Source organism: Diabrotica undecimpunctata, chromosome 3 (assembly GCF_040954645.1).
Source record: "Diabrotica undecimpunctata isolate CICGRU chromosome 3, icDiaUnde3, whole genome shotgun sequence".
Lineage (NCBI taxonomy): Eukaryota > Metazoa > Arthropoda > Insecta > Coleoptera > Chrysomelidae > Diabrotica > Diabrotica undecimpunctata.
In genome coordinates this window covers 18,745,967-18,771,804 of record NC_092805.1, presented here as the reverse complement: position 1 = coordinate 18,771,804, position 25,838 = coordinate 18,745,967, and the positions used below count along the sequence as shown (strand labels likewise).

Here is a 25,838-nt window from a genome sequence, read left to right as displayed (position 1 = left end):
CTGCCTCTCTCTCACCCCCACGAAAAGAGACGCTGCTATACTTACTTGATGTTAGAAAGAGACTTAACAAACAACGAAAAAAAAAAGATGGTCTCGTCAATTAGATCTACAGATTTCTCAGTATGTTAATATATACGTCTATGGTCCGGACACGGATCTGCGGAGGGATAGAGAGGGGGCAGTATTGTGATCCCTACTGTACAGCATATACACAACTGACGTTCCAAGAACCCCCGAAACTCTACTCAGCCTATATGCAGACGGCAATGGATACAATAGAAGATTATAGATTCTGTTTTTTCGTACGAAATTTACAGATTTTGTGCAGCTAGTTTAAACCTGTAGAGGAGGCGTTGTAAGTTCATATCATCTGCATAGTAGAGTATTCTTAGGCAGCTGTTGTTCATCTCAAATCCTGCATTAATTATGTTTACACTTTTATTTTTGGATGCATACTTATGTTAAAAATGCATGGGCTACGGCAGGATATGCTAATCTCATGCAAGCTAAGACTTAAGTGCTCTTGCTAGACCTCATTTCGGGGTCTAACTAGACAATTAAAGGCATCCAGAAAATATTTGAAAAACTACTGGGGTCTTGAGGCTGCATTAACTAAAGAAGATCTAAAGCAGTAGTTTTTAATAACGGAATGTAAATTATTGCATTCCTACCCAAATATAGACCAGTGCATCTACCACAGAAATAGATTTTTTCGATTGTAATGAATACACATCTTTAATTAAAAACAAACATAGAGTACAATTATTGGAAATAATATAGTACTTAGATGACTTAAGAAAAATCTTAAGATGCTAGACCCTGTATGCTTTAAATGCAGCACTGTACTTCCCTCTTCTGGACCAGTAGAGCGATTATATTTTTTTGCTACAATTATCAATGTCCCAGGAGGAATGCGCTCGCTGATGCCAATTATGAAAAACTAGTTTTTATGAAAAGCAATAATGTAAACGTATAAATTATGACACTATACAACAAACTTTTATTTGTTTTATTTATTATTATTAATCAGACTTCTCCGTTTTTCTAAATAACTAATAACTTTTCTGTTCTTGGATTGTGCATATATGTAAAAATATGCAGTTAAAGAGGGAATTACTACAAATAAAATGATAGCTTTGGATAGTAGGCCAGTAAACCAAAAAAAAGCTGAAAAATGGTGAAAAAACACAATCTTAAAAAAAGAACCTTAACCAATGACCAACGAACCAAGATGGCAATTTTTTTTCTTAAAATCATATTTCCATTATTCATTAAAATTAAGAGCTGAAAATTGAACAGATTATAAACAAAGATCTAAATTTTATGGATCTTGATTTTATAGATGGCATATACCGAGGAGTAAAAAGGTAAATGGTCCGAGCTCCGTTTTTTTTTAGAATGGAAGTTCAAATTGGATGGAACAAAATGACACAGCTAGAAAAACGCTCCTTGAAAGACCCATTGGTCAGAGAAGAGGAAAGCCGAGAACAAGGCTCCTTGATAACATCGATGAAGACGTGAGAAATATGGGAATAAGTGCTTGGCGCAGAAAGGCGATGGATAAAGACGACTGAAGTCAGAATGATGATGACTTCAAATTGGAGCACGCTAAAAAAATTGCAATATCTCGGTTTTTATGGCACGCAGAAGAGTTTTTTTAATTGTGGTAGCTCAATTAAATAATAAGAACTGTGCTACTCAAACTGTGTTATTTTCATCTTCCAAAAGAAAAACAGAAAATCCCTGAAAAATCAATTAGTTAAATGTTTCCATAAAAAAGTTGAATTTTAATATTATTTCGTGAGAAATACTTAAATTTTATTGATTAATGTATATTATTTATATAAATATATAATAATTATTATTAATTCTTCTAATATTAAGAATAGGAATAATATTGGGACGATAGCAATGGTTTTCTTAATAAAAGCATGTATAATATCTCATCATCATCATGAATCTGCGTCCACTACTGGACATAGGTCTCCCACAGCTCTTTCCATATGTCTCTGTATTGTGCGACTTGCATCCAGATACTGCTAATACGCTTCAGGTTCATCTGATGGTGGGCGTCCTCTGTTCGGTAGTGTCTTGCAGAATTCCATTTTATCGACGCGATCTTTTCGACGGCGTCTGTTGTTTTTGTTCTACGACGTATTTCTTTGTTTGGGATTCGGTCTCTCAGAGAGACACCCAACATCTGGCACTCCATAGCCCTCTGAGTCACGCAAATATTATTCACTACCTTTTTGTGAGTGTTAATGCTCCGTATTAACACTCATTCACAACACTAACAATCCTTAGAGTCCGCTCCATAAGTCAGTATAGGTAACACACATTGGTCAAAGATTTTTCTTTTGAGGCGTATGGTTAGGTCCAATTTAAATACATAGTTTAAGTACTTATATGATGCAGTCTGCACAATATCCCTTCCATTAACAGCAATATTTAGCAGATTAGTCATTATTTGCGTCTGGTTCATATTAATCTTTAGTCCGACCTACAAGGAAGTGTGATATAATTAATTATAATTATTATTACATCATCCATACGATCGGCTATAAGGACGATGGCATCTGCAGATGTGAAATGACTTCAGAAATTCTAGCATTAATGGAAGAGAGAAGAAACGCCAAAGGGAGAAATGAGACAAAATATCAAGAACTATAAACAAAGTAGAATTAAAGTAGAGATAAAAAAGGCCAAGGAAAAGTGGTTAACAGATCAATGCATAGAAATAGAACAGTATATGCATAAAAAAATAAAAGAACTAAAAAATACCAAAGAGCGAGCACACTATGGGATACACAAAGATGATAATGGTAAACTCATTGCAGACATCAAAGATAAACTAAGATTTTGGAAAGAATACATAATAAAACTATTCGACGATGATAGAGTGATACAAGAAGAACCACAGGAATAAACAGGACCGAAAATAATAATGTGCGAATTAGAACAGGCAATTAGAAATGCAAAAACCGCAAAATCAGTAGGCCCAGATCAGATACCCACTGAGCTAATTAAATGCATTGACGAAGAAACACTGCATATACTTGTCGATCTGTTCAACAAAGTATATACAACAGGAGTAATTCCCGAAGATTGGTTGTTGCCCAAGTTTGTACCACTACTTTAAAGAAAAGAATGTGGATAGTCAATATAGACGCCTTATTGTCAATCTGTACTGAAATCAAAAAGCAAAGGTTAGAATCGAAAATGTCGATACAGAAACTATAGAAATCAAAAGAGGTGTTAGACAGGGTTGCGTGCTGTCCCCAAATCTGTACAGTGAAGTATCAGAGGAACAACAGGAACATAAACGGAAAAATCTTGAACAACATAAGATTCTCAGACGACACCGCTGTTTTTACAGACAGTCTAGAAGGACTGCATTGCTTAGTAAATAGATTAGATCAAGTCAGTATAAAATATGGACTACAAATGAACGTTAAGTTAGTTGAGTACTATAAAGTGGTTATCAGTTAAGCAACGGCACCATTATCTGTCAATAACTTTTATATATAAAATCCTAAATAATCTCCAACTTATTTGGATAAATCTGCAGGAACATTTCAATATATCAATCAACCAGATACATATTTATAGAACAAACATGTATAGTTCAATGAAATCTCGTGTTTTTATAAGTTTTAGTGACTTTAATAAGCTACCAGACCATATTAAATGTTCTCCAAAAATTTTTATTTTTAAGAAAAAACTCATTTACCATGTTTAGTTAATTAAATGATTTATTCTTGTATGTCACAGATTTGATGTGAAATTAGTTTTTTTTACTTTATGATTATAAAATGTGAAATTGTACAATTTTTATTAATTCTATGTAGTGTGTTTTTAATGTTTCTAATATTAATATTAACGTCCATATAATGTATTACTCGTAGCAATTGTAAAATATTAGGGTTTCCTAGTTCAATAAAGATTTCATCCCATATTATTTGTAATTAATTTTAATACGAATAAATATTAGTTAAAATAATTTAAATCTCACCATCATTCAGCCATGGCTGCCAGTAAACGCTCCCCTTTTCAGTCTTTAACTCTCCATCGGATTTTTCGTTCTCTCTCATCATCAGACTAACCCTTAATAAATTTTGCACTACTTCCCGATCCATATTTTCCATTTAAAGTACTTTTGATCAGTATTTAGATAACAATTCTAATTAAATATTAAAAAAACACGATGTTTGGTACCGAAGTCTCTAAATTGTAGTTTATAATAATCACTGCATTTACTTTTTATTTAAAGTAATCAATTGTCAGCTCTAAATTTATTAGATATTAACTTTAATGAATACTACGCTGAATACCACTAAAATAAAATTCTAAGTAAACACAAAAAATGCAACCATAGGAACTAACGCTGCCGAAATTTGGGCTTGTAGATTAAGTTTTTTTTTAAGAAATTTGAACTTAAATTACACAGAATATCGAAACTAAAATCCGATAACAGTGTACACCTATCGGATTCGTCCGAAGAATAGTCTTTTCACTTAAAAAAAATCAAATTAAGTCACCAAAACTTCAAAGACGTTCACTCACGTCGCGCTCTTGTTTGCCATTACGCACTATATGCGACGTATCATCCGATACGAAGAAATAGTAGTACCATTTCATTCATAAGATTCTAGGCACACAGGTACAAGAGAAGGCCGGTTACAGGTAGGTATATGTAATCAATTTTTTGTCGTCTTCGGATTGGTAGTCGCTAGATCTAGTATGCTTAGAGTCGAAAATTGCTGAGACGGCGCTTTTTGACCGGTTCGGTTTATCTTTTTTTGTTTTAGATTTCGTTTTGTTTCAAAAGTTGCGCTGTCGGCCTTCAGTGGCGGGGGTTTTCGTTAACTTAATGCCATTCATAAAACGCTTTGTGGGATTTTACCCCAGGCTGTTTGATGTTTTCCAATAAAAATAATTATGCGAACGTAAGAATATTTTTAAATTTAATATTATCAATAAATAACAAGCGAATGAATGTTTTTTAAATTCATTGTCTATCATTTATACAGACAGGTAGCCAGACTCTTGTAAAACCAAAGACCAACGACTAAAAGAATATAAGCTAGGAAAAAAGCAACCAGATCTATAAAGTTCACATATACAGTAGATTCGCGATTATCCGGGCTAATTGGAAACGCGCATATCTCGGATACCGAAAAACTAGGATAACACGGAGATCGGGTATTTGCTTAAAACAAACGAAAAATTCAAAAGTTATGACGTATGTAATTAGTTTATTATGTACAATTGAAGTATGTAAACTTGTATACAAAATACACAGTTAAAATATATAGACAGGAAAACATTTACGCACTGGATCATCTTCATATTTTAAAAAAGTCTTTGATAGATTTCTGCGTCAACTTCTGACCTCGCTTTAGCGCTGCGATGTTGCGCCAACGCTGAAGATGAAGGACATCGGTAGGGGTTAACTTTTCCTGTTGCTCAATGCAGGCGAGGGTAGCTCCAATTGCCTTCAATCCTTCGGAGTGAGATGTTTTCTCGAATATCTCATTTGTGTCATCCTCAGTGACATTGTGTGAGTTGATAACCATGTCGGCGACTGTATTATCAGTCAGTTCCATTTGCTGATCTTGCATAATCCACTCGTCGACGTCTTCATCATTTATGGGCAGTTCTGGTGGTAACTGATTAGCGAGGTCTACTATTTCAAAAATACAGTTATTGTGATCTTTTCCATCACTTTTCGCTTCAATTTGAAAAATCTTTCGCCATGACTTTTTCAAAGTTGTTACTCTCACATCATCCCACGCTGAAGCTATCCAGTAAGACACATCCTCAACGGTAATCTTTTTAAGGGCGGCTGTCACAGTCATTCCCTCATTTAACCAGGTTCTTCAACACTTGGTTCAGAGGTTAAATGAGAGATGTGACGTTTAGTGGCAAGAAAACAGCTTTACTGTCACCGCTAGCTAACGAACTTGCATCTGGATGAGATGGCGCGTTGTCCAAAAGAAGAATAGCTTTTCTTAGTAGGTTTTTCTTTTTTAAGTAGGCCTCAACAACGCAAACGAACTCCTCAAAAGCCAATCTTTAAAAATTTGGCAATCCATCCACGCACTACGTTGATTCCTGTACATGGTGGGTAGGCAGTTTACTTGTATGTTTTTAAAGGCCCTTGGTTCCAATAAGTAGAGGCCTTAAGGAGAAGGAGGAGGCCAGCAGGAGGAAACACCAATATCACGTGCTACGGTAATACAGAGTCCCCTTGCTCAAGTAACGTTAAAGCACAAACTTTCTCCTGTTGTGCGAGTTTCTTTATCGTTATCCTCTCTTCCCTCAAATGCTAAACAAGTGCACACAAAACGCACGCAATTTTTCTTCGAATTTAGTGATTTATTTGGCAATGTATAGATTTTTTTGCCGGCACTGTAAGTAACGGAGAAATTACGTATTAAAACAAAACAATTCGCTTATAGTTTTTTCTGGAGTGTTGAATCTGAGACCATTCTCACTTGATGCTCCATCTGAATAGTCCGCCATCATATGTACATTCCATCTACCTTGATACCGTGCTTCCATGACCTTCAAATCTTGGTGGAATCGCTCATCCTCCTCATCACTAACTTTTTTCCAGAGTTTTCGGGAAATCAATTATGTGGTATTCGTATATTTCCAAGAACAATGTTTTTGAAAGCCAACCATGCATTCTTTTCAATTTCTGACATTGTTTCAATGAAATATTCATCTTTAAAATGTCGCTGCATCTTCGAACCGCTGTTGCTGGACCATCAAAAACATCAGCCTTGATTTTTTCAAATAACAGGTTAAGAAATGCCGAAACGAGATACTTGAAACAGCGTCCTTCAATTGTCAAAGTTTTAACGAATTGTTTCATGACGCCCAATTCTATATGCAGAGGTGGAAATATAAATATTCTTTCTGTCAACAAGTGATTGATGTCCAATGTTTGGATCACAGGTTTCAGGTCAGATCTTGGCAGCCAATTTGACTGTACCTAATGTTTCTTATGAGCTCTGCTGTGACACATTCAGCAGCAAAAAGCAGACACTTTGTATATCCACGTTGGTCTCCAAGAAGGAAGAACTGGTGTATGTGATATTGTAACAGGTCAATAAATCTTTATGTCTTCACATTTTTCACTCAAACGTATATAGGGACTGAACCAAATAAATTTTTTTCATTGTGGAGAAGAGAACTCCAAACTCTTCCATTAAATCCCGTACATTATAGCAATATAAAAATATAAAAATGACTGAACGAACTTAAGTTATTAACGTCATCAGGAAGAGAATATTTCGGATTTTTTGATTATCGATGAATCGAAAGCAAAATTGTTCAAGGCAAACGTTGTCACGATAACGGTTTTTCCAAGATTCCAAAACGTAAAAGTGTTAAAATGTGTCAAGATCCAAACGACGTGGTTAAACTTATGATAGATATTAGGTGAATTATAAATTAAGTAAAAATTCGATTCATACGTCAACTCAGAAAACTAAATTCTTACGAATGAAGTTGGATTAGAGTTAAAAGAACCTAAATATGTTAAAAAAAACATGGTTTAATTGCTTAAAAAAAACATGAATGCAAGTTTAAAATTATATCCTCAATGTTCCAAAATCATAAAATTTAAATTTACCAGGACACATTTAGCCTCCTCAAACCACTTACAGGAGAATTGGACGAACACGTACAAAAACTCTCATCTCAACTTATAAAACCTTCATTCGGTCCGTTATAGAGTATAAGTCTAACCTATAATGCCTTCTGAAAGACTATCAGAAGAATAAAATACTCATTGCTGAACGCAGAATTCTGCGTAGTGTAAACAACAAATCCTAGAGATTTGTAATCCCGTGAAATTCATAACATCTTAAATGTTGCACAATTATCGAGAGAATAAACACTCTCAACAGGAACTATACACTCAACCATCAACGGGGAGTCAAATAACCAAGAATCCCTAAAAAGTTCCTGCTCTTATCTAGGTCACGTACGAACTTGGAAGCCAATACACAAAAAACTTCACGTTCCGTCCATTCTAATGCAGGCTTGCATTGACGAACTCCCGGACGAATACGCTGACATCCTTGAAGCTACTCCGCTAGCTTACCGAAACTTTCTATAACTTAATCCTTTTCCTTACCCCAGACAGGAGGAGATTGGTTTTTTACGATTTCCCAATCTCACTACTCAATCGAACAATAACACGAATTTTAGTGCAATACACTAGTTCTGAAGTTGGTCGTAGACGTAAAAACGGCTTGATGATCCACAACACAAGCCACGACAAGTTGCCACAGTGCCTTTTTGGCATCGCCTTGTACTGTGCAAATCCAACAACATTCAAAGCAAACCTGAAGACGATCACAAGATCCTAAACGGGGACTTCATGTTCAATCCTATTCGTAATAAAGAATCCTATCCTAATCCACAAATAAACATTGAAGCCAATACATTTAGGAGAATTAGGTCATCTAAATCTAAATAGGCTAATCCAAGAGCTTGTGTTACAGTCATCATCAGGTTTCTCTGGCTATATCCGGGGTATCCTAGGTATCCGGATCTTTTACCAATTGAAAATGTAAAAGAAATGAAAGTTAGCAGATTAAGTCAACTTTGTGGATTAAAATAATAGAATAGTAGCACAACTCAAGATAATTTAAAATGCTGAAAACACAATTCCCCAAGAAGACATTGATCACCTTATTCGAAGCTTTCTTCAGAGAGCTGAACAAAGTATTAACTTAAGTACGACACATTCTAAGAGTCTTAAGACAAATGGCAGCTAAATTGTTTTGAAATTTTGATCATTTAATGTACGATATGAAGCTCTTTTAGTTACTAAAACTATATTAAAATACTTAAATGTGCATTGGGTTGCATCGTCAATGTTATAACTTTTCGGCGCTTATTCCGTTACTGATGTGAAGTCTTTATTTTTCAAATCATTCGCTCGTTTAAGCCATAATAAATATTTTCAATACCTACTTATATTGTACCGTTTGCATTTTTATAACTGTTTGTATTCCATCAATCACAAGATCTAAGAATATCCCGCTTCTGACCTCTTTATCGACGCCCGTCGTGAGAATGAATCTCAAGAATGATACTTTAACTTCATTCCAATCGTATCAAAAAACCATGTCACATTCTATCGCTACACACACCTCTATTCGAGTTCGTTAAGGGGATTTTCAACTTAGCGTCAACGTTTTTGAGATTAATCGCCTGAAAAAATTGATTCTTCCACCTCGCGTCACGTGTGGCTCGTAAGCTATGCAAGAATTTCTTATTAAAAACGGATTTAAGGAGGTAAAAATCCTTTTCAAAACACTGGTCTGTAAAAAAATGTTTATACTCTTCTTATCAAGGTTGAATGTGTGGTCGAAGAAAATATTCACACAAAACAGTAGTATTGCCAAGATTACCGAAAATTTAAAAAGATAAAAAAAATTTTCTTTCTTCATCTTCCTATTTATTATTACAAACATAAAATATTCATACAAATTGTTTGTTGTTTTTCTTTGATTTCTTGTAGCTGTAAATTTATTTAACTTCTTTTTCCATGGCGACAACCAGAGCCGATCCTAGGGAGTTTGCCGCCCGCGTGCGAAGACCTAATGTGTCGCCCCTCTCTAGAGAATGTTTCATATATTTCAATATTTTTATTAATTCTTAACCAGGACATAAGTTATCTACCAGTCTAAGAATAAAAAGTAAAACCCTAATAAAAATGACAATAAAATTTTAAACGCAATAGTTTAAAATTACTTTACCAAGATACTACAAAAAACAAAAAAACATTTTTGACATAAAAATTAACATTAACAACAGTATTCACTCAGACAAAACAATCTAATAACAAAAAGTAGTTAGGCATAAATGTCGTTAAACGACAATTATACAGGGTATAACAAAAAGGCAGGTCATAAATTAAATCACGTATTCTGGAACTAAAAATAGTTCGATTGAACCTAACTTACCTTAGTACACATATGCACATAAAAATGTGGCTTTCTTATGGCAGGAATATCTTTAAAAAAAATAACAGTGAAATTTGTACACCTCATAAAAATTTTATACACCATCTATATACTTTGAAAATCCTAATACAAAAGACTAACGAATACAATCTCCCGTTATGTCTGGCTTTTGTAGATTATGAAAAAGCTTTTGATAGCGTAGAACTATGGGCAATAGAAGAAGCATTAGTCAACAACCGGATCGACTCCAGGTACAGAATATTAATACATAATATTTACGAACAAGCTGAAATGATAGTGACGTTGGGTAATGGAATCGAAACAAGACCAGTAAAAATCAACCGAGGCGTAAGACAAGGAGACACAATATCTCCAAAATTATTTACAGCTGCCCTAGAAGATATCTTTAAGTTCATAGACTGAGAACTAAGTATCTAAGATGGTTCATAGAACCATCTTAGATACGTAGATTATATAGTACTAATAGCCGACACATGGAATGCACTGAATACGATGATTGAGGAGCTACACACAGAATTCCTAAAAAAAGGACTGAAAATGAATTTCAGCAAAACTAAACTAATGTCAAACAAAGATGACAAACCTATGATAAACATCTAAGGGACAGAGATAGAACACGTAGACGAATATACATTTCTGTAACTGTACTTACATATGGAGCTCAAACCTGGACATTCACTAAAATAAACATGGAGAAGATCAGAAAAACTCAGAGAGCTATGGAACGACAGATGCTGGGTATCTCAGTCAAAGACCAATGAAGACATTCATAATAGAACAAAAGTAAAAGATGCTGTCGAACAGGCAGCTAAACTGAAATAAAAATGGGCTGGACATAACGAACGTCTTAAGGATGGTTGATGGAATAAAGAATCGGGAATATGAAGCCAAAAGACCACGAGGAAGACAGCATATGCGCTGGAGCGAAAATGGCGTTATGCAGAAAAATATCATAATCGAAATACACCAGGCAGACGATTATTCCTTTCCATTGATTGTTGGTTTACGAAAGACAGGCACATTGTGACCGCAACTTGTTGGTAATAATGGTCGACCAAAAGTAGATACAAACGATGAGGTTTTGAAAGCAATTAAAGAAATCCCTGGAAGCAGTACAAGAGTAGTAGCGGCTCAATTAGATGTTCCTCACATGATGATTTGGAGAAGATTCAAGGAACAGCAGTTTCATCCTTATCACTTAACACCGTTCAAGAATTACTGGATGAAGATTATCCTAAGAGAATGGTGTTTTGCGATTATTTTTTAAAGGAAAACACACAAAATGTCAATTTTATTAATCATGTTTTGTTTACCTTTAACAGAAATGGCATTACGAACCATCATAACACGCACATCTGGGCCGAAGAAAGCCCCCACGTAAAAAAAGTCTCTCATCACCAACGACATTTTAAAGTTAATGTTTGGGTAGGAATTGTGGATAACAACCTAATAGGGCCTGTATTTCTTCCAAGAAATTTAAACGGTGAAAATTGTTTACACTTTCTACAAAACTTGTTACCAGAGTACTTAGACGAGGTCAATCTCGCAGTCAAGAAAAATATGTGGTTCTTACAGGATGGCGCTCCAGCGCATTACCATAATAAAATAAGAGAATATCTTTTCTATCAGTATCCTGGACGTTGGATTGGAAGGGGCCATGATGCGATTATTTCTTGGTCACCCAGAGGTGCAGATCTTAACCCAATTGACTTTTGCTTCTGGGGTTTTATAAAAGGGTAATTATATTCCGTACCAATTATGAACGAACAACAACTAAGGAATAGAATCATGAATGCTGCAAATCGATTTCGTCAGAAGCCCATGATTTTCCAAAATATTCGATTTTTCTTTTTAAAACGGTGTCGAATGTGTATTCAAGAAAATGGAGGTCATTTTGAACATTTATAAAATCCACCACATATTTGTAAAAGGTTGAGTAGGAATATAGGAACCTGCTAATGATATGAAAATTTATTTATATTTTACATTTTGTTGGGTAATCAGAAATTTTGAAACATATTAAAAAAGAAGCCGCATCTCGACAAAAACTGGCTTATCAAAAAAGTACTAGGAGGCAAAAAAGGTTTAAGAACATTGTGTTTAACTAATGGTACCACTAATTGGAACGTATACAAACATTTGGGGGGGTTTAAGGAAACAAAACCCCCATAACATTTTTATGGGGTGTACAAATTTCACTGTCATTTTTTTTAAGATATTCCTGCCATAAGAAAGCGACATGTCCATTTTCAATATAAAATCTATAACAGTTTTCGATATATTGGAAAAAATCAATTTTCATTTTCTAACTTCAAAGTGCTGTAACTTTTTTATGTGCACATTTGTACTAAGGTAAGTTAGGTTCAATCAAACTATTTTTGGTCCCAGAATGCGCGATTTAATTTATGACCTACCTTTTTGTTACACCCTGTATAAATCAGTCTTTCTAAAAACACTACTTATAAACTAACTTTTCTGGCCTTCTGGGAAAGAAAAAAATAGTTTCATTTTGAGAAATACGAGGAAAATTTGATTTTTTGATTGATTTATTGATAAAAATGAATGCGTCCTATGGCCGCCTGTGTGCGGAGCAGTAGTTATTGCCGTACGTATTAAATATTAAGTATTGTTTATGCTTTCGATATCGTAAGTTGATCTGGTGGTTTTGTTTCTTTTCATACTCATAACCGGTTTTCAATAATTCGCTGAAATTGTCTTTGTCTCTATAAAGTATTATTGTGATCCTCAAAATTAGCATTACCATTTTTTGGAAGAGCGATTTTAACACGCATATACAGATTGAACGAATTTAAAACGAAACATACGAAATCAATGTATTTCGGCTCAACTCCGCTCTAGGTGGTTGGCCAACAAAAGGTTGTCAAATAATTATATTATAAAAATCCAATACTTCAGCGGGCTGCTGAATTCTGAATTCATTCAAGAACAAGTCAAAACTCCACCCAAATAGGTTGCCTAGAATCACTGAAAAAACTAGACTACACAAGCAGTTATTATGCTGTCAAACCACTTATCGCTTCCTTATAGTCCAAGAGATAGAGCCGAAATTTTGAACTGATCAGTAATATGAAATTTCTCTATTGGAATATATTCATTGTAACTGGGTTAAAACTTTGCCTTACAGGCGGACGCCCCTCGTGGTACAGGGGGTGGCTATACAGGGATGAAGTTGTCATTTTTTTCGGAAAAATGAACGATCCGTAATATGGCTGGAAATTTGCCCAGAGTAAGATCTTGGTATAACTAGACGAAATCCCAAAGGGCGGACGCGAGAGTGGATACATAAGGGGTGGCGGACAGGGGTGAAATTGCAATTTTTTGGGGGAAAATTAACGATAAGTAATATGTCCGCCATTTTCATGGCTCATTATTTAGCCCCTTAAAACTCTAAATCCAAAAGAGCGGACAGCTGGGTTGGTACAGAGAGCCATAAAACGGGGTCAAATGTACCACTTGCCTGCGCATTTTAGGTCTCGGTAACAATTTTCAAACTGATTTTATTATGATATTTTTATACCGATTGATTTGAAAATTTGTATGCTCACTTCTGTTACTATTCTGAGAAGCGTCAAGTAGAGTTTTCCTCAAAATTTTCCAAAAACATTTCCGTAAATGAAAATGTTCGTAATTTTTTGAGGTAAAATCTAATTTGTAGAATCCTTTCGATTTTCTGTAAGTTATACCATGTTTTTTTTCCAAAAATTTTCAAACGATTTTTCCGATAAGAAAAAAAAATTTAGTAAAACTTTTCTAAAACATTTGATAAAACTCTACGTCATCGTCTGAATCTTTTATAGAATATTTTGTAGTTTTAAAATGATATTATGATAATGTTTTTTTTTCAAACTAAAGTCATATTTACTTTACAAATCACATTTTTTTCTTAAATATAAATATTTTACGAATTAATTTTTAATTGAATAAATGTTTGATATTTGATATTTTATTAAATTAAAGTAATTTTATAATGATAACTATTAAATATTTTTGATATAACAAATAGTAATTTTACTTATTTTTTATTACAATAAAAAGGTTTTTAAATTTATATTGCATAAATAATGGTTGTTCAGATATAAGAAAAATTTGATTTATTATTACATTAATAATCAAATACAAAATATATTATTTCTATTTATCAATAGGTAAAATTGAATTTGTAGAATTCCTTTAACATTTTACAAATAATTATTAATAAAAATCAATTTAATAGTAGAATTATCAATTTTTTAAGTTTTGAAATTTACTTTGTAGATATTTTCAATATTTTTTTTAACTTTTAAATTGATTGAATTTTTTTTTCATTAGTAAATTATAATTTTACAAATTCTGTTTGGACATTAATTTTGCATCATTATTATTTTATAATATTAAAATAATAATGATGCGCGTTCCATTTAGATCAGTAATTCTACACGCATGCGCTAAATGTAATAAGTATCAAGATGCTTTTATCCAACTTGGTGAAACTGACTTCGATTGTAATGAAGTTTTTGAAACCTTAGAAACTTTCATATGTCACTTATATGGAACAGGACTGACGAGAACAATTCCAAAAAGAAAAGTAAACGATGTCAGATTTTCACTATTTAACCGGCAGTATAAGTTGCATGATGTGAACGAGCCTTTAAAAAAAAAGAACTAAAAAATTTCGATGCTTCAAGCTTACGACCATGTCAAGATGAATTACACCAACATCTACTGCGAGCCCATTATATTTCAAATATTTGGACAAATGCTCATAAAAAAGTACCAACAGAGTTGATTGTTGAAGAACATGGTTGGGAGTTTGAAGATGAAACATATAAATTCAAATGGTTTAGTGGACCTCAGATGCCAGAATCAGTTCGAGAAGTAGTGATTGAAAATAAAGCAGATAATGAATGTGATATTATTGAAAATGAAAGTGACAAAGATGATGAATGTGATGACATCAATGAGAGTAAGAAAAATGACGAAATTTTTAAAGTTTTTCTAAATTTTTTTTCTTATCGGAAAAATAGTTTGAAAATTTTTGGAAAAAAATCATGGTATAACTGACAGAAAATCGAAAGGATTCTACAAATAAGATTTTACCTCAAAAAATTACGAAAATTTTTATTTACGGAAATTTTTTTGGAAAATTTTGAGGAAAACTCTACTTGACGCTTTTCAGAATAGTAACAGAAGTGAGCATATAAATTTTCAAATCAATCGGTATAAAAATATCATAATAAAATCAGTTTGAAAATTGTTACCGAGACCTAAAATGCGCAGGCAAGTGGTACATTTGACATCGTTTTATGGCTCTCTGTACCAACCCAGCTGTCCGCTCTTTTGGATTTAGAGTTTTAAGGTTCTAAATAATGAGTCATGAAAATGGCGGACATATTACTTATCGTTAATTTTTCCCCAAAAAATTGCAATTTCACCCCTGTCCGCCACCCCTTATGTATCCATTCTGGCGTCCGCCCTTTGGGATTTCGTCTAGTTATACCAAGATCTTACTCTGGGCAAATTTTCAGCCATATTATCGATCGTTAATTTTTCCGAAAAAAATTACAACTTTATCCCTGTATAGCCACCCCCTGTACCATGAGGGGAGTCCGCCTGTAAGGCAAAGTCTTAACCCAGTTACAATGAATATATTCCAATAGAGAAATGTCATATTACTGATCAGTTCAAAATTTCGGCTCTATCTCTCCGACTATTAGGCAAGCTCCTCTTTCCTTTAAAGGAGACAGATAGTTGAACGATATTTTATACAATGTCTATCACCGGAGTATGGATTTATTTTTGTCCAAGTTTTATATTGGTCCACTATTTCAAATGCAGTTCAAACAGACATATATTAAATTGTATGTTCCGTTTTAAATTCGTTCAATCTGTATATATATATATATATATATATATATATATATATATATATATATATATATATATATATATATATATTGGCAATTAAGTTCCGATATAACATATTTATTAAGCAATTTTTTATAATTTTTCATTTGTCCCTACATCGCTCCATACCAACCTTTCACTGTGCAAAGCAGTGGTGCAGGTCATCTTTCGACAGGCTGTTAAGTAGCTGCGCCGATTTTTGTTTTACGTCTTCTAATGATTCGTGGCGAATTCCATTTTAAGAATTTCATTTTTAGGAACGTGCTAAATCTGTCGAATAGGGTGGATGCTTCATGAGTGTGACCTGATTTTTGACCAAACAGTTTGTGAAATAGTGCGCGTTACAATCCGACCTGTCGTAGAGTGTTCAGGGGGTCTCTTTTCACATTTCGAATCTCGTTCTTGGGATTTTTTCGCGGAGTCTTCGTAAAAATTCTAAATAATAATATTTATTAACTGTATGACCTTGTGGTGCACATACCATATGAATTGCATCCCGTATATCGACGAAAATCCTGGTCCTCCAAGTCTGGGGGTTTGAACGATGGGCCAGCACCCCTTCTTCTCGAAAAAAGTTATTTGCTAAAAATTTCGATCAAGAGCCTCGGAATAAGGACGGAAACAAAAGACGACGACTGCTACGAAAAAGGACTATGAGATTGGCCACATGGAATGTACAAGGTCTAAGAACCAAGGAAACTGAAGTTTTTCAAGAATTAGAACGACAAAAAATAGACATATGCGTTCTTACAGAAACAAAAAAGAAAGGAAAGGGAAATGAAATCAAGAACGACTATATTCATTTATACAGTGGAGTTGAAAAATCATTAAGAGCAAAAAGAGGTGTGTCTATAGCCGTGCATACAAAACTCAAAAACAATATCAAGAGTTGGGAAGAGATAGACGAGCAGATCATTATGATGGATCTTGAGAAACATGGGGAGACGATAGTTATAATAGGAGTATATGCTCCTAGTGACGATTCTGATACAAAAGTTAAGGATGAATTCTATGACAAATTGCTTGACGTGTTGACCCATGTAAACCGATCCAAAGAAATATGCCTATTAGGAGATTTCAATGCTCGGGTAGGCAAAAAATTACAAGACAATGTGGTAGGAAGATATGGTGAAGACAAAATAAACAACAACGGAGAGCGACTCATCGATCTTTGTGAAACATTACAGCTTAAAATAATGAATGGATTTTATCAGCACAAAGATATACATAAATTTACCTGGGAACAACCAAAGAAAAAGATAAAATCTATAATCGACTATCTCATCCAACCAGAAAACAAAAGGCTCCAAACAAATGACGTAAGGGTGTATCGTGGTGCCGAATGCGGATCTGACCACTATATGGTGGTCGCAAAAATAACCATACACTACAGGAAAGTAAACAAGAACAAAATTGAACAGGAGAAGGTAGTAGCTTCCACAAAGATAAGATATAATATTGATAGCCTCAAACACGAATCAGTACAATTCCTCTACAAACTTAGAGTAGCCTCAAAACTAACTCACTTAACTCGAAGAGAAACAGCCGAAAAAGAATATCAAGATATAAAAAATTGCATTCATCAGGCGGCCAAAGAGGCATTGGGGTACGAAGAAGCTGACAAAAGAAAAAATCCTGAGTGGTGGAACGAAGAAGTAGGAAAATTAATTAAAGACAAAAAAAAAGCTTATCAAACATGGCTATCCACGAAAGACTCAGAAGACCGCAGAATTTACAGCAGACTCAACAGGGAAGCAAAGAAGGAAGTCACTAAAAGAAAAAACGAAATGTGGGAAGAGAAATGCGAAGAGATGGACCGATGCTTAGGAGGAACCAAAGTGACACAAGCTTGGAAATTCATAAAAAGTATTAGAAAAGGAAGAAAAGATGAGGGAAATATAAACCTGATTCAAAATAAAAAGTGGGAAAAATATTACGAAACGCTATTAACAGAAAGTAGGCACGAATTTATGGAAAGACCTGACCATATCTCAATGACAGAAAACTCAGAGGTGCATAAGATAAACAAAGAAGAACTGAAAAAAGAATTGAAACAAATGAAAAATGGAAAAACACCCGGGCCTGGAGACATTCCCATCGAGTTGGTGAAACATGGACCGGATGCTCTTTTGGAAAGCTTAGTGAATATTTTTAATAAATGCTTAATTGAAGGCCAAACGATTCCAGACGATTGGAATTTGGCCCACATTAGCCCCATTTATAAAAAGGGAGACAGAAAAGAATGCGGAAATTATAGAGGCATTAGCGTAACTAGCTCGCTGGGAAGGTTATATGGTCGTATATTGAAAAGAAGAATAGAAGAGGAGTATAAAGAAATTGAAGAACAAAGCGGCTTCAGAGCAGGAAGATCGTGCGTGGACAACACATTTACCCTTCAACAAGTAATTGAAAAACGAACAGCTCGAAACCTCCCTACGCATCTGGTATTTATAGATCTGGAGAAGGCTTATGATACAGTTCCTTTAAAACTCTTATTTAGTGTCTTGACGAAAACGGACCTTAGTAAAACATATCTAAAAGCAATACTGAACATCTATAAATGTCCTCAAAGCACTGTAAAAACAGGAAATACTTTCTCAAGAGTATTTACAGTAACGAAAGGCTTGAGACAAGGATGTTGTCTTTCCCCCACCCTATTCAAAATATATATCCAAGAAGCACTGCACCAGTGGAGACAAAAATGTGCGGGAATGGGGTTGAAGCTTAACAACCATTATCTGACAACGCTGTTCTTTGCAGATGATCAAGTACTAATTGCAAGCTGTGAAGAAGATGCAGATTATATGCTTAGAAAGCTCAAAGATGAATACGAAAAATGGGGGATGAGTATGAATATGTCTAAAACAGAATATATGCGAATAGGCAGTGAAGACGAAGACCCGGATTTGGAAATTAGACAAATGAAAAGGTGCTACGAATACAAATATTTGGGAAGTATTATCTGCAGTAAAGGAACAACGGAACGAGATATAGACTATAGAGTGCAACAAGGCAGGAAGAGTGTTCAAATTCTGAATTCGATACTTTGGTCCAACAAAGCTACTATGAAAACTAAAATGACTATCTACAAAGTAATTGTAGAGCCAATTCTTACATATGGAGCAGAATGTTGGCAAATGACAGCAAAAGGAAAGAAAAAAGTTGACACGGTTGAAATGGACTACCTAAGAAGAGCTTGCCGTATATCAAGAGTAGAACGTATACCTAATTCTGAAATTAGAAGAAAAACAGATAGAGTACATACAACTTCTGAAAGAATAGAAACTAGACAGTTAATATGGTATGGACACGTACAGAGGATGGACGACAACAGATAGCCAAAAAGAGCTATGGAATACAATCCAAGTAATAGAAGGAAACGAGGAAGACCAGCCAAGTCTTGGATACAAGGTGTTATGGAAACCATGAAAGACAGAGCCATTGATGAAGACACCTGGAGAGATAGAAAAAGATGGCGATCGAAATGCGGGAAGCGGCAGAAGCTGTAGGATCCCCGCTTATATATATATATATATATATATATATATATATATATCGACGAAAACAATCAACATCGCTTTAAACTTGGATTTGGATAAAAATCCACATCTCAACATCATTAAATCAACATTAATAGTATAACCTGAAGCACGATAAAGAAGAATAGAGTGGATACAACATTTTACCATACGATATCGGATTTGCTGATTGAGACTTTGGTTACTCAGAAATTTCCTCATCTTCAACTCTATTCTTGATCGAATTTCTGATGCATAACTAAGTTTAATGAAAACGGAGACCTTCTGACGGACCTCTGTAGCATAAACAAAATACGTATTAATAATACACTTTTCACTCACAAAGAACAATACAAATACACTTTTGAAAACAGTAGAGGACAAAGATCTATGATATGAGTTACACCCCTTTCAAATCTTGGATGTAAGAGCACTAACATCAGCAGAAATAGAAAGCGATCATAAATTGGTATTGTGCAAAATCCGAATGAAAACACATATATGTGATAACAAAACACCAGAATACACCACAAAGATACAAGTCGAAAAAGCAGAAAAACATATCACAGAAAGTGATGGAGTCGAAGAAAACTGGACGAAAATTAAGTCTAATATCTTAGCCTTGGCCAAGGAACTTATCGAATTACGGGAAATGCGCTGAGAGGTCGAAAGAGAAGTGACGACAGAATAAAATGTAACGTGTATAAATGACATGTGTATAAATGAATGGAAACAAAATAGAAAAAAAGAATGGAATAACCACATAAGCAGAATGGAGAAAATCCGTATCATCAAAATAGCAAGAGATAAGTCACCAATGGGTAAAAGAAGTATCGGACCACCGCGCAAAAGATGGAGTAACAACCTTCCATAGAGGTATTAATCCGCAGAATTGCTTATACAGAGAAAGAAGAACAAGAAGAAGAACTAAGTTTAAAAATCAGGTACCGGTTGCACTAATTGGAAATGGTAGATATATTTGCTTTGTCGTCATACATCTTAAAGTTAGTCCTTAAGCGGTTCACTGATTGTGGAGAGGCCTTATGGATTCCGAAAGAGCATATTTAAGGTCGGAAAAGATCTCAAAACGAAAACCACCTCACAGCAGAAGCGGCTAAAAGCTTCGGCATAAGAGACTTAACTTTTTAGGGATGAGTCTAGTTTTCCTCTAACTCCTTGTGATGCTCGTCTTCCTGTGAACGATTAGTACACCTTCAATTCAGAAAGTCGACCCATTTGGTGGTGGATCAGTATTGATTTGGAAGGAATCAGTTTACGCAATCGAACAGGCCTTGTAGTCTACTAACCTTTCTTCCAGTTCTTGCATCTAGGTCTATCATCAATATAATTCTTTCCGACTGTTTACGTTTTCTAGTGTTTCTTGTAGAATTTCTTCGAACTGATCTTTTTCTTCTCCTTTACTGTCATAGGTGGGGGTATATGCTCCTATTACGACTATGTCTCTTCCTTTTATTTATTCTCAAACTTTAAAGTACATTTTCCATCTATTTTTGCCTTCCTTTTTGTGAACTAGTATTTTATATTCATCTCGGATATATCTAATCTAACACTACGGTTCATCCATCGATCGTAACAAATCGAATCAGAATAGTTAGAGTTTTATTTAAAAAGTACAAACATTGCTGACGAAAACGGTGCAATAACACTGGTGGCTAAATTTGAAAGTGGAAATTCTGGTAATATAAAACATAATCAAAGATGGAATATTTAGATATACTATTGTAGAATAGATGACGCAAACACAATGAGGAAAAACCTCAGACGGGAGACATTTTAAAACACGTAAAAACACACATGAAATATGGAAAGAGAGTTCCGTCTTTACGATTATATGGAGTTAGGTAAAAGAGCAATAAAAAACGGTATCCATAAATTGTTTAAAGCAATGTATACATTGCTATACATTGTATAATTGTTTAGTATACAACGTTCATGAAAATTTCTTTTGAACTTAGGTAATAAAACATATCTTATGCTTTTCTAGTCGTGTTTTCTTTAAAAGCAGGTTTTGTATATTTTTTTATTTAAACCAATATGCAACAAATAAAATCTGATTTTATAAAAATAACGTTTTTTCTCAAAACCAGTAAAATGTTTTTCCATGTGTCATGTTTCACCTAGTTTATGAAACATTTTTCTCCAAATGCCAATAACAGTTAATTGGCTAAACGATTCTGATAAATTTCAATTCCAGTAATTGATGTCAATGGTCTTTTTCGCTGTAATCCGATATTTGCGCAAATTAAAACAAAATAACTAACAAGAATTAGCAAAGGAAATTCATATTAGGCACAAAAATTTAGTTGAATTCGTAGTAATACTATAGAATAATAGTAAGAATTTGTAGAATAAAAGTAAATATACTCAATCACGATATATAATCATAATTTGGTATTGAAAGATAACAGTATGTAATTGCATATACTCCAGTCGTCAGAGACGAAAATGCCACTGAACCTCTAAAAATCATACGAACAAGCTGAGTTTTGCTGAGAATGTTAATTTTGGGACCATAAAAAAGAGGAAAAAATGTTTACCTCTTTTACCCATTGGCTCCCCCATAGAACGCCCCATCGTAGGGGTGGGAGAGATTGGAAAAAATCGATTTACCAAGAATCTGTACGAAGTACAAAAAATGTGTCAAATAAAAAAATTTTGTTGAGATAATTTTGAATCAAAATGCTTATTATCAGATTGAAATCAAAATGCATTTTAAAGGTGAAGAATGCATCTTTCGTATTCAATTTTTGTATTTGGCCGCAAATGAAGTCAGATATTAATCTTCTTCTTTTGGCGCCTATTCCTTTCGAATATTGGCGATCATTCTGGCTATAATTATTTTATTAACAAATGCTTTAAATAGATTAGTTGTTGTTATGGAGAAGCATTTCCTCTGGTTGTTTAACCATGATATTCTTCTTCTCCCAATTCCTCGCTTTCCGAATACTTTGTCTTGAAGAATTATTTTCAGTAATCTGTATTTAGTGCCGTTTCTCATTATGTGTCTGGGATATTCTAACTTTCTCCATTCTTCGTAGTACAGTCTCGTTGGTTATCTTGTCCGTCTATGATATCCTTAGGATTCTTTTGTATAGCCACATCTCGAAGGCTACAAGTTTTTTCTCCATCGCTTCAGTGAGTGTCCAGGATTCAACTCAGTGGTATAATATCGAGAAGATATAACATCGTAGGAGCCTTTTTTTATCTCTAGATTAAGGTTGTGGCTTTTAAAGAGTTTGGCCATGCTGTTGAATGCACTCCTAACCTTCTCTATTCTACATTATACTTCTTGCGAGTGATCCCATTGTTCGTTGACTATTGTTCCAAGTTAGGTAAACTGTTTTACTCGGTCCACTGGTGTATTCTTGATAAGCAGTTGGACGTCTCTAATTTTATTTTTGCCGATGACCATAAATTTAGTTCTTGATATGTTTACTTGTAGTCCAAATCTTTCACTTACTTCATTTACTTTGTTTATTAGTGGCTGTTAACTATTTAAACTGTCTGCAAAAATAACGGTGTCATCTGCATAGCGGATGTTGTTTAGGCGTTCTTCATTTAAAAGGATTCCATATTCGAAATTAAAGGCTTCACTAAATATTTCCTCTGAATATAGGTTGAATAATATATGTGAAAGTATACATCCTTGTCTAACGTTTCGCAGAATCTGGATCGCTGCCGTCGGTTCATCTCCAAGATTTGTTCTTATTGTGGCGGAATGGTTCCAGTATAAATTTTGTATTATACCCCGGTCTTTACATCTATTTAGGCTTTTGTTAGAACCTCCATCATTTTTCGGTGTTGAACTGTGTCAAATGCTTTTTGGTAGTCCACAAAGCAGGTGTAGATATCGCAAGTCATATCTCTGCATCTTTGGAATAATACCTATAGACTAAACAGTGCATCTCCCGTACCTACACCTTTCATAAATCCAAACTGTGTGTCTTGTATTCTCTCTTCGCATAGCTTGTATATTCTGCGATGTATAATTTTTTAAAAAAGTTTTAGTGTATGGCTCAATAGACTTATTCGCCTATATTCTCCGCATTTTTTCGCTCCCTGTTTCTTTGATAACGTAATAAATTCTGAAACTGGCCAATCTTTTGGAATATTGCCTGTGTCATAGATATTATTGAAGATTTTACATAGTATTCTTAAAGATTCATCATCAAAAAGTTTAAGAAATTCAGACTATACTCCGTCTGGTCCTGGAGCTCTCCCTTTTTTTAGTGATATTATGGCTGCTCTTATTTCTGCCATTAGTATAGGTGGTCCTGTTTCCGTAGGTATTGGGGACTGGTTCTCTCTCTAATCAAAAAATAAATTTCGTATGTGATTTTTCCACTCCTTTCCGTTGTCATTAACAAGTTTACTTACTCTTTTGTTTTTACATCTGCCTGTAATTTCTCTTACCTTTTTATACACGTTGAAGACGTCGTATTTACTTTATAGAATTTCGATTTCTTGGCATTGTTTTTCCAGTTCTTTCTGTTTGGCTTCTCTGATCTTTCTCTGTATATCTCATTGTAATGTTTTATACAGAGAGTTATTGTTCTTGTTTTTCCTTCTTTCTTCCATCAGCTGCAAAATCTCTGTCGTAATCCATGTCTTATTCTTACCTTCTTCGTTCTTCATCAAATTGTCTTTAATGTCGTCTATTGTTTTATTAAGGGATTCTATCTTCTCTTCTGTGCTTTCAGTTGTATTATCGATTTCTTTGAATTTTCTATTTATTATTTTGCTGACTATTTCTTTTACTGCAGTACATTTCAGTTTTCTCATGTCATGTTTTTTTACAGTTTTTCCACGTGTTTTCTTTAACTTGGGTCTATACACGCTTTAACACTGTTGAAACCATTTCGATATCTTTTGTTAACAAGTATATAGTCTATTTGGTTTCTTAAAATGGTTTCTTATGGTCTTTCTCTGATCTTATCCGTTGTCTCTAGGTCGTAGTTTGTAAAATGTGTTCAGCATGATTAAGTCATGTTCAGCTGCAAAGATACTCATTGTTTCTCCTCGTTGATTTTATAAAAGTGTTAAATATATAAACGTTGCGCGATTTTTGCCATTTTTTCTGAGTCTCATGAAATCAATAAAATTTATCACTTTGACCGGTCACTAGAGAATTTCTATTTTTAGATCCTAATCTTCTTAAACTATATCTAATTTAAAACTTATAGATTACAGATGAGCCATTTGAAATATGCCTAAAAACGCTGAATTTAAACTTTCACTTAACAAACGCTCTAAAACGTTTAAAAATGCTTCTTGTTGATTGCACAAGTATGTTTTTCGGAACTTCACAACTTCCACCCAATACCGCTTTCGTGTAGGCCTTTCCCGTGACGTGTGATTGTTTGTACTTTAAAAGTTTCAATTCTGCGTTTTTAGCATCGAGTTAGAATCTATGGAGAGGGCATCACATGACTAAAAACCACTTCACTTCGGCCATATCGTTAAGATTCTTTTGACACTTTTGACAGATCGTATATGTTTGTTTACGTTTGTTGTTTTTCGAATATTTTTAGTTTTATAATACTTTTATAGAAACTGTAATAATATATTGTGATAGTGCATAATAATGGTTTCTTGTTCTCAACGTTAAGCAATGTTAATAAAAAATCTTCAGGAATAACGTTCTACAGGTTAGTATACTAATATGTAAACAAAGTAATGGCCCGTACTTCAGAGAATAAATTAATAGTATTTAACTGTATTAATTTATCTTTATGTCGTGTATAATATATCGTGTTTTTAGTGTTTGCCGCGGGATAAATAAATCATAGTTTATTAAAAATGTATTGCACTTTGTAGATTATGATTAAATCTTCTGAATAACTGGTTATATTTTTATAGTAGTTTTAATATTATTGAGTCCCGCCATGATCCCACCGCCATATTGGTATCATCGTTAGCCACACCTACCTACGCCGTTTTTAATACACACGTTAATATGCTCATAGCTTCTCCATTGATTCTAACTCGATGGTTTTTAGCCATATTTCAAACGGCTCATATTTGTTGCCAAAACTCAAAATCGAAATCTCATGTTATAGCTTTGAAGATTATGCTCTAATAATGGAAATCCCACTACGACCGGTCAATGAAAGTGATAAATATTAAATCCTCCTCCCTTTTAAGACCTCCAAAATCGCCGGTCGCTTCAAGCGTTGTTTCTGTGAGAACGGTTCATTCTATACAAAAAGTGCTAATAAACATTTTTATTTAAAATTATCTCAGCTACACTTTTTATTTGAAACATTTTTTGGTACAGCGTACAGATGCTCGGTAAATCTATTTTTTCCCCACCTACGATGGGTCGTTCTAGGGGGAAGCCTGTGGGTAAAAATGGTACACATTTTTGCCTCTTTTTGGGGTCTCT

At 34.2% G+C, this 25,838-nt stretch overlaps 1 protein-coding gene across 3 annotated transcripts in view; it reads right to left on the bottom strand.

Moving 5' to 3' along the window:
* The window catches only part of Tgi (Tondu-domain-containing Growth Inhibitor), a 76,982-nt gene that overhangs the window by 14,724 nt on the left and 36,420 nt on the right, over positions 1-25,838 (bottom strand). The window contains exon 1 of one of the 3 annotated variants that reach the window (XM_072525385.1): positions 4,013-4,603. The exons of the other annotated variants lie outside the window; for them this stretch is intronic. Coding sequence (XP_072381486.1) covers positions 4,013-4,145 — 133 coding nt within the window. The 5' untranslated portion in view covers positions 4,146-4,603. Of the gene's footprint in view, positions 1-4,012; positions 4,604-25,838 lie in introns of those variants that run through there. 3 annotated transcript variants of the gene reach the window in all.